Consider the following 10,914-nt stretch of genomic DNA (forward strand, 5'->3'; position numbering starts at 1 on the left):
AGAAGAAGAAGAAGAAGAAGAAGAAGAAGAAGAAGAAGAAGAAGAAGTTCTTAAGATCATAATAAATTCAGGTTCCCACGTTTTTTTTTCAGAATTTAAAGTCTATAGTGGGAGACATTCTAAAGTGTTCATGCATTTTAAACACTCAATGTATAAAATATCATAAAATAGCCTGTGCGCTTCACCTGAGCACTTACTATGAGCCTCCTCTAGGTCCTACCACAGTGCCTGGCTCATAGTGATACTCAGTACAACTCCATTGGCTAAACTGATTAATGCCTTCTTCACAGAAGTCTTCCTGGATGTTCTGTCTTATACTTAATAGCAATTCATTTCCAACACACATATGTTGCATTCTATTGTATTGTGGAGTTTCTGCATCCATCTGCCATTAGGCACAATAATCATATGTAATTTATTTAGCTAACACATGGACTTTATATAACTCTGTACCCTCCCTAGCATATCAGAATGAAACATTTGCTCTGGTGATACCTAATACCTTTTTCTATACTGTTTTCCACTCTGATGTTACCTTACTGCCTTGGTATTCTACCAAATGCTCTATTCCCCTGCCTATTAACAGAAAAATGATTTCTCATCACTCAATTATCCTAAGATATAAATTGGTTTTCCCAGGTATTTGCAGTTAATCTTTTAGTCATTATTGGGAATGAAAATCATAGACTCTTTTGTAGGGATTTCTGGTCAAAGTAAGGCAGGAGACAGACAGAAAAGGTAAAAAGCATTTATTTATATCCTATCTTGGAGTAGCCTGGCGGTCCTCATGCTAGCTTGAGGTCACACTCACCCAGAAAGATAATTAGATAAATAGATGCTACATCTCCTCCACCACCCTGAGCTCCACGTAAACACATACATACAAACCCTTCAGCAAACCTAAAATCTCCGGAGGTGGCCCTGAACATCTGCCCATTAGAAAAAATCACAGTGATACATGCTGATTGTTGAGATTTATTGTATTAGACCCTTTAGTATGGTATTTCATTTGATCTCAACCTATGAGGAAAGTACTATTACCCCATTTCAGATGAGAAAATTGAGGCTTAGAGGAGCTATGTATCTTGCTCAAGGCCACTAGACTGTTTGCCAGAGAGCTAGAATTTGATTCCAGATCACTAGGACTTTAAACCCATTTCCTTTTCAATATTATTACCACTCAAATCTGATGCCCTTGAAACACTGATCCTGCAAGTAACACTGAAGAAACATGGTTAACACCAGCATGGGTCTATTAGTCAGAGTCATACACGTTGATTTGTTTCCCCACTTTTCTGAGTAGTATAAAGTATTCATATTGGTTATTAATTCATTTACTATATATTAGACTGAAGAAAGGTTCATAATCTTGGTTACAGATTGAAATCACCTAGTTCTATTAGATGGCCCGATGGCCTGATGGCATCTCATTAAAGTAGAGTGTCTGGAGTTAAGACCAAGGCATCAATAAGCTAAGCTTTCCAGGTAATTCCTTATGTGGCCAAAGTTGAGACCCTATGGGTTAGACCAATTGTTCTCAACTCTGGCTACACGATAGAATCTTCTGGGCAATTGCTTAAAATTACTGATGCCTTTCCCCACTCCCCATTCTGATTTATATAACCAGTTTATAAAAGTTGACTACAGGAAAAAAGTAAGATTTGAGTAACATACTTCTCAATGGTTGGGCTTTAGTTAATCAAGGTTTTATTATAGTTCTGGGTATCTGGTGGCATTCAATAAATGTTAAATGGAGGTCCTAATCCCACAGCAGAGTCAAGAAGAATAAAATATGCTCCCTCTTGGAAGTAAACTGTTTGTGTATTTGAAATAATTATCTTGGCAAACTATCACTTTCTGGGAAAACTGTCCTCCTAGGTAATTTACCTCAAATGGTAAACCTTGTATTTTAAGAAAGTACTATATTTCAACTATATTTTCTCACCATAATATTAGGCACATATATATCTTACCTTACTTTCATAATTCTCTTCAAGGAAATAGACAGGAAACAAGATTAAGAGGCTGAGGATAAATTTAAACCAGTCTCCCACTTGGAAACATAAATGAGGCTATTGTGCCTATGAGCCTGAAGAATACTACTACTTTGTAAAATAGAGCAATGATACTTTCTGCTTTTATAATGGCAAATATATACACAAAGGACTCCTAGCCCAATAACTAGAACAAAAATGAACTAAGTGTCTCATGAAACAGTTATGGAACTAACAAGATATTTACATACGATATCTTTTTTAGATTTCAGGAACTAGTAACTAAAATAACAAAAATCTTCTTTTCAGCATGAAGTTATTGATGATTTATGATGGCAGAAATGCTCATTAAGAAAACCCCCTAAACTTGATTGTATAAATAATCAGTATGCTGCATGTTTCAATGTGCATTAATAAAGCTAGGTGTCATATTTAATTCCTCAAATGCAACAAACAGCAATTTTTTGAAGATAAATATTCTTGGTTTAAAAAATTTAAAAAAATATAAAGCTTGGGGCGCCTGGGTGGCTCAGTTGGTTGAGCGACTGCCTTCGGCTCAGGTCACGGTCCCGGAGTCCCGGGATCGAGTCCCGCATCGGGCTCCCTGCTCAGCAGGGAGTCTGCTTCTCCCTCTGACCCTCCTCCCTCTCATGCTCTCTGTCTTTCATTCTCTCTCTCTAATAAATAAATAAAATCTTTAAAATAAATAAATAAATAAATAAAACTTATTTAATTTGACCTTCCCACTTCTTATTTAATTCTTCTACTTTTTTTTTTTTCTTTTCTTTTCTTTTTAGGACCACCTCAGAAAGTAGTGTCACCTAAACAAGAACATGAAGATAGGAAACACGACAAAGTCACAGATAAAGGAAGTGAAAGTGGGACTTCCTGTAATGAGCTCTCCACTTCCAGCTGCGACAGCCACTCAGAGGCGAGCACTCCCCAGGACAACCCACCCGGTGCCCAGCAGGCAACAGCGCACCAACCCAACACCTTAACGTTGGATCGCCCTTCCAAAAAAGCACCTGCGCAGTGGATGCCCCCACCAGACAAACGCAGAAACAGCGAACTCTTTCAGACACTCATCAGCAAGTCCCGGGAAACGAATCTATCCAAAAAGAAAGTCTGTGAGAAGCTAAGTGTGGAAGAAGAAATGAAAAAGTGTATTCAGGATTTTAAAAAAATCCACATTCCAGATTATTTTCCAGAGCGCAAACGCCAGTGGCAGTCTGAACTGTTGCAGAAGTATGGCTTATAGTAATCGTCACATTCCTGCGGTATTTCGATGACATTCGACGTTTACTGCAGTGTCACCACCTGGCTATATCCTGACGATGGTCAGTGTGATTCTTGCTGCTCTCCCTTTTTGTGAACAGTGGATGTGGGACGGTATTTTCTTTCATTCTTTTTTGTTGTTGTTGTTGTTGTTTTTAGAAATATGATTTTGAAAAACAAAAAATAATAAGTGTTTATTCAAAATGGCATATCTGATTCAAACCATTCTGCAAGAATGAAAGTAAAATGTGCATGATCAAGAAGCTTCGAATCTTGATTTTTGAACTGTGGTCAACTGGATATGTTTGTCATTTTGTAACTCACCAAAAACAAGTCATCGTATCTCTCCAACGAAAATGACAGTATGGATGAAGCAACATCAATTAAAATGTTAGATGATGGTTTTGGGACCCAAATCCAAACCTGTTTAAATGTTAATGCAATAAAACAAGTTATTATTTTTGCATGAACACAATGTAACAAATAAATCACAAGACATAGGGAAGATCTGTTTGTTGCTTGGAAAGAAAAAAAAATTACAAAAAAATAAAGCAAAAAAAAATGTTTCAGGCGAAGCCTATAAATGTAAACTGTCTAGGAGATTGATTTTATTTGTTCTGGATCTGTGAGATTTTTGTGTATGTGTATGGTGTTCTGTATGTTAAGATGGTGTAAATACGCCTTATGCTGTTGTGTTCTGGCACTGACATTCATATATTAATGCAAGTCATGATTATTTCTGTTAAATGAGTCCTTACATCAGGCTGTGAAAATTGGTATAATGATCTGAAAGATCCTATTATCCTGTTAATCAAAATAATTGAGGAAAATGGTAAAGAGCTTTATGTATTTATTAAAAAAAGGAAAATGTATTAGAATTCCTTGATTCCTGTTGACTCTCTTTGAAAATACTCAATTGTCACACTGTCTTCCATGTTCCCTTAAAATGCCAAGCTGGAGAATGATATGTTCAACTGTAACGTTGACAAGTTAGAGTTTTAACATAATTCAAAATGGGTATAGAGTCCAATCCAGATAGCCGTGGGATTGATTAATAAATCCTTAACCCACAAGAGTAAAAGACTTCATCTGAGAATGCACTAAACTTTTATTTTAGCTGACAGCCAGATTGAAAGCTTCTCCAAAGACAATTGGGAAGTTACCTCCTACAAATTAAAAGACAAAAATGTCAATAGCAAGCTGAGAGGTTAAGCTGAATGACAAGAGATTTCTTCGTGGTTGCATGTATGGAAACAAGCTTTCTTACCATAGGCTACACAGTTTTTGCCTCACCATCTCTATGGAAAAAAATACATAATATCATGAAATTTCACTAATGAAGAGGATGAAAAAGAAGGTAAAAATATCTTCAGGAATTATAGAGCTCAATCTCTGTGGTGGGTTAAAACAGAAGTTGAGGAGTACTTGTGGTATCATTTATTTAATAATATAGGGAGATGAGCATTGTTATCTCAAAAATGTTTTAATCTACATACCTTTTCAGGTATTCTTAGATTTCTCAATCTACTATTATACAAAATACCATCTACAGTGGACTATTAAAGAAAACCCAGATATGTGATTGGCCTTGAATTACCTATCAGGCTTTAGGGAAAGAGCTACTCTCAAATTCTGCATTTCCTTTTGGGAAGGTTGGGAGTCTTGCCATGGCCTGATGTAGCTGTAACATGCTGGTTAAATGAATACAGTTGGTGGTTGGGTTGTCACAGTTCAAATCCCACCTCTACCATTTATGACCTGTGTGATCTTAGGGATAATCGGGGGTAATATTAATATAGAGAAGACTTAAATGAGGTAATTGAAGAAAAGCATCACTACCACTCCTGGAGATAGAGGGAAAAGGGGAAGTGGCGGTCTTACTAGAATCCAGGAACCAAGGCTAACAGATGGAGAACTTAGAATATGAGGAACAAGCTGTCCAGTGAGAACTGTAGCCACTAGAGAGTCAGTCACTTCCACAGATGCCTTGCAAAACAAAAAGAAAGGGGAGGGGAGTGCATTATCTTAGGTTCCCAGTATCCTACCAATGTTCTCCATTGTTCCAACATGAATGGAAACCAGTTGGTAAAGGAGCCTGGGAAATGAAATTTATAGAGGTGATCCCCTTGTGATACAAAGCCCAGCAGTGAAGGGCAAGGAATAGATCTAAAAAACACTTTGCACCCTAGTCTGTTCTTTCCCAACATAGAACTTCAAATAGAATTGCAATGGCAAGAATTTAGTACATGTGGACTATTTCAGATCTTTATATCTCTACGTCACAGAAGAAGGAGTGTCTATCCTTAGTAAATCAGAACCCATTTCAATAATAGCTTATTGAACACTTACCATACACCAAGTGTTTGGCTCAAAGGTTAACAATACATTCAAGGGGCGCCTGGCTGGCTCAGATGGTTAAGCGTCTGCCTTCGGCTCAGGTCATGATCCCAGGGTCCCGGGATCAAGCCCCACATCGGGCTCCTGGCTCAGCGGGGAGCCTGCTTCTCCCTCTCCCTCTGCCTCTCTCCCTGCTCATGCTCTCTCTCTCTGTGTATCTCTGTGTCTCAAATGAATAAATAAAATCTTTAAAACAAAAAAACAAAAAAACAAAAAACAATACATTCAAGAAATATGAATTACCAGCTGTTGCCCTTGGGAAGAAACTTATGGTCTGATTCTCCCAAACCATTATGCTTTCACCAGAGGCTAGAATCTGGCTGGCCCCATTTGGGGTTACAAGGGTATCAAGGAAGGCACCTGGAATGGGGGCTCTTCCCTAAACAAAAGGAGACTCCAGATTTAAAGATGAGTTGGGCTAAAACTGGTATATAAATCTTCTTTTCCAAAGAATCAGGAGATAAAATCTGGAGAATCACCAAAAGCCGAAAGCGCTGGAAGCTGATGCTGAAGTTGAGTATTTATGGAGAGTAAATGCATTTTGGAACAAACATATACACTTTTTGAATATTTATGGAGTTCACATGGTATACCTTTGTTTGCTACACAGTAGACACTCAACTTGTGACCTGATGTCTTATTGTTGCTATTTTAAATAGAAACATATTGAGTACTAAAATGAGAACAGGAAATAAAGTTAATTGTGAGATACTCAATTTTGGAAAAGTAGACTAGACGTATTTTTCCTTATTCCTCTCACTAAATATAACTAAAAATCCTAGACATTATATATAAAAACGCTTAAGAGGCCTGAAAGGCTGAGAGAAGAAGTAAAGCTAGGTAGGGATATTGGGTCCCAAAGAACAACATGGTAATGAGTTTCCTGGGTTTTCTTTTTACCTCATAAACCCCAGTCTTGGAACTGAAGAAGTAACCGGTAACCCAGAAGAAGTAACAGGTGCAAACAAACACCAAAAAAAAAAAAAAAAAAATCTTGCTCTCTCTAGCCAGGAAAGGGACAGCCTAGCAACTTAGCAAAACTGAAAACTTTTAGATAGTAACTGCTATGCTATTTCAGTTTGAAGGTAAATGGACACAACTGCATTACATAGTAATAAGGCTCCCCACTTTTTTAATAAAGATTTATTTACTTATTTATTTATTTGAGAGAGTGGCAGACAGAGAGCAAATGGGATGAGGGGCAATGGGAGAGGGAGTGAGAAGATCTCAAGCAGACTCCCCACTGAGCATGGAGCCCAGGACCCTGAGCCAAAATCAGGACTCAAACGCTTAACTGGCTGAGCCACCCAAGCACCCCAGGCTCCCCAATTTTTTAGACTTTCTTAGAGTGGTTTTAGTTCACAGCAAAACGAGAGGAAGGTACAGAGATTGCCCATGTTCCCCCTGCCCCACACACTCCTAGCCTCCTCCACTACCAACATCCCCCATCAGACAGGTACATTTGTTACAATCGATGATCCTACATTGACGCATCTGATCTTTTTACTATCTACATTGTTTTGCCTTTTCCAGAAGGTTATATAGTCAGAATCATATAGTACATAGACTTTTCAGATTAGCTTCTTTAAGTTAGTAGTATATATTCAAGTTTCCTCCATGTCTTTTCATGGCTTACTAGCTCATTTATTTTTAGTGCTGAATTATATAACATTGTCTAGATGTCCCACAGTTTATCCATTCACCTTACTAAAAGGCAACATGGTCACTTCCAAGTTATGGCAACTATGAATAAGCTGCTGTAAACATCCATGTATAGGTTTTTGTGGGGATATAACTTTTCAACCCTTTGGATAGATGCCAAGGAGTGTGATTGCTGGATCATATAGTAAGAGTATATTTGGTTTTGTAAGGATCCATCAAATGGTCTTCCAAAGAAGCTGTACCATTTTGCATTTCTATCAGCAGTGAATAAGAGTTCCTATTCTTTCATATCCTCAGCAGCATTTGGTATTGCTAGTGTTTCAGATTTGGGCAATTCTAATAGGTTTGTAGTAGTATCTCGTTGTTGTTTTAATTTGCATTTCCCTGATGACATGTAATGTGAAACATCTTCTCATATGCTTTTTTGCCATCTGTATAACTTCTTTAGAAGGTGAGATGTCTGTTAGGGTTATTGGCTCAGTTTTTAATTGGGTTATTTGTTTTTTATTGTTGAATTTTAAGAATCCTTTGTATATTTTGGATAACAGTCCTTTATCAGATATTTATTTTGCAATTATTTCTCCTAGTCTGTGGCTTGCTTAATCATTCTCTTGACATTGTCTTTTGCAGAATAGAAGTTTTTAATTTTTTTAAACATTTTTTTTATTCATTTGAGAAAGAGAGACAGACAGAGAGAGCATGAGTAGGTGGAGGGGCAGAGGGAGGAGAAGCAGACTCCCCACTGAGTGGGGAACATGATGCGGGACTCAATCCCAGGACGCTGGGATCATGACCTGAGCGGGAAGGCAGACACTTAACCATCTGAACCACCGAGGCTCTCCAGAAGTTTTTGATTTTTAAAAAATTTGAAGTCCAGCTTATTAATTATTTCTTTCATGGATATTGTATTTGGTGATGTATCTACCATTACCCGATGTATCTAGTCATTACCATACCCAAGGTTATCAGGTTTTCTTCTACGTTATCTCCAATCTAGGAGATTTGTAGTTTTTCATTCTACATTTAGGTTTGAGATCCATTGCTTTTTGGTCTGTGATTCATTTTGAGTTAATTTTTTGTGAAGGGTGTAAGGTCTGTGACCAGATTCATTTTTGCATGTGGATGCTCAGTTGTTTCAGAACCATTTGCTCCATTGTATTGCCTTTACTCTTTTATCAAAGATCAGTTGACTATATTTATATAGGTCTATTTGGGAGGTCTCTATTTTATTCCATTGATCTATTTGTCTATGTTTTCACCAATACCACGTTGTCTTGATTAATGTAGCTTTATAGTAAGTCTTGAAGTTAGATAGTGTCAGTCTTCTTTGTTCTTCTCCAAAATTGTGTTGGCTATTGAGTCTTTTGACTCTCAATATAAACTTTAGAAACAGTTTGTTGATATCCACCAAAAAAAAAAAAAAAACAACTCTCTAGAATTTTGATTGGGATTGTATTGAATCTGTAGATCAAGTTGGGAAGAATGACATCTTGGAAATATTGAGTCTTCTATCCACAAACATGGACTATCTCTCTATTTATTTAGTTCTTATTTTATTTAATTCATCAGAGTTTTGTAGTTTTTCTTATATAGATTTTGTACCAATTTTGTTAGATTTATACTTAAGCATTTAATTTTGGTAGTGTTAATGTAAATTGTAGTGTGTGTGTTTTTTGTTTTTTTTTTTTTAAGATTTTATTTATTTATTTGACAGAGAGAGAGACACAGCGAGAGAGGGAACACAAGCAGGGGGAGCGGGCGAGGGAGAAGCAGGCTCCCCGCCTAGCAGGGAGCCCGATGCGGGGCTCGATCCCAGGACCCTGGGACCATGACCTGAGCCGAAGGCAGACGCTTAACGACTGAGCCACCCAGGCGCCCTGTAGTGTGTTTTTAATTTCAGATTCCACTTGTTCATTGCTGGTATATCAGAGCCCCCCACTTTTTGAAGAATAAAATCCAAACACTCAGGTATCACGTTATAGGGCCTCAATAAAGTGGTTTCATATCAGTTTACCTTCCTTGGGCAACAAAGCACTTCTAAAACTTATTGGCTTAAAAACAATAACCATTTATCAACTCACAATTCTAAGGATTGGCAATTTGGCTAAGATCCACTCTGCTGTTCTTCCACTGATCTCACCTGCACTTACTCACCTAGATAATTTACTGGTAATTGTCAGTTGCTAAATAATTTATAATGACCTCACTCCATTTTTGGCCACTGACAAGCTTCAGTTAGTGTGCCTCAGTTCTCTACATATTCTCTCCAGTAGTCTAGTTCAAATTTATTCACATGGTGGTAGGGTCTCAAGAGTGTGAGGCCAGAGGTTGGAGATTGGAGGCCGGGCTTGAAACTTATCCAATATCACTTCCCCTTTATTCTCTTCATCAAAGCAAGTCTTCTCAAATTCAAGGGATATGAAAATATACACTACCTCTTCATGAGAGGAACAACAAAGAGTTTCTGACCATTCATAATCTACTGTGGATCCAATCGATCCTTTCCAGATTCACATCTAGAAGCAAACTCTGCACAGCAGTTACTAGTGATTTGCTAAGACTAAAAATTGCCCCCCTCACACTCATACACACATACAAACTTCATTCACATTTGAAATCTTACCCATATTACATGTTTCAATTCAAATGGCACTTACTCTACAATGCTTTCTTTAATTCCTCAGGGAAGAATTAAAAATCATTCCATTTTCAGACATCTCAGACTTTTTAAAAAATATCCTGCTGACTTGATGTGCATATAAAGTTTTATAATATAAAGGAATAACTATATACATTTGTATATAGATTGAAAAACTTGTATAGTTTGAAAGATTTTTCATATAGGTTAAGATCTTAATTTTCTTTGAGTGAGGAGAAACAATGAGTACACAGCTTTTAGCACACAGTAGGTATTAATAATTTTGGCAAATGAATAAATACACTTTTCAATGTAAGAATCTCTACAGCAGTCCTTGACAGATTCTATTCCTGCCTCAGTACCTGCTAAAAGCTATCTTACAATGTTTTCAGGCCAAATCCCACTCACTGGTCCTCACTGCTAATGTCTCACAGAGAGATTATTCAAATGAGTATTTTAAAAATATTCCAGTTTATTCCAATTTGGATGAATGTGATTTTAGCATCCCTTGCTAGAGATTCAGTCACTAGGTGTTAAAATCACTTCTCCCCCACAGGGTTTACCTTTTGTTTAGCATATAGTAAGCATAATCTGTGACCATGTGTATTGGTGTTTTTTAGTTTAGGTTAGTTAAGCAAATATTATGAAAGAATAGTTATGTTCATTTTAAAAGGATGCAATTTGGAAGAGTTTCCTATAAAGCCCTTAAACATCAAATCTATTTTCTTCAAAAGTGTTCTCCTTCTCCATTATTTAGTCCTAAAAACATTCACTTTGAAGCATAACATACATAGGCTAAAAGAATCCCACACCTGCAGTGTTGAAAGAATCTTAAAAGTCATGTACATTCTCTATATAAATGAATTCAAAGCAATCTGTGCCTATTTCTAGAGTGCCTACTATGGGCAAGGCACTTTACCAGATGTATTGAAGATACAGCAGTAAATA

At 37.1% G+C, this 10,914-nt stretch overlaps 1 protein-coding gene across 1 annotated transcript in view; it reads left to right on the forward strand.

The window, feature by feature from the left end:
- Positions 1-3,252, forward strand: part of KCTD8 (potassium channel tetramerization domain containing 8) — a 234,448-nt gene extending 231,196 nt beyond the window's left edge. The window contains exon 2 of the mRNA XM_021701691.2: positions 2,792-3,252. Coding sequence (XP_021557366.1) covers positions 2,792-3,252 — 461 coding nt within the window. The remainder of the gene's footprint in view (positions 1-2,791) is intronic.
- Positions 3,253-10,914: the final 7,662 nt, after the last annotated feature.

This window comes from Neomonachus schauinslandi, chromosome 2, assembly GCF_002201575.2.
Source record: "Neomonachus schauinslandi chromosome 2, ASM220157v2, whole genome shotgun sequence".
Classification (NCBI taxonomy): Eukaryota; Metazoa; Chordata; class Mammalia; order Carnivora; family Phocidae; genus Neomonachus; species Neomonachus schauinslandi.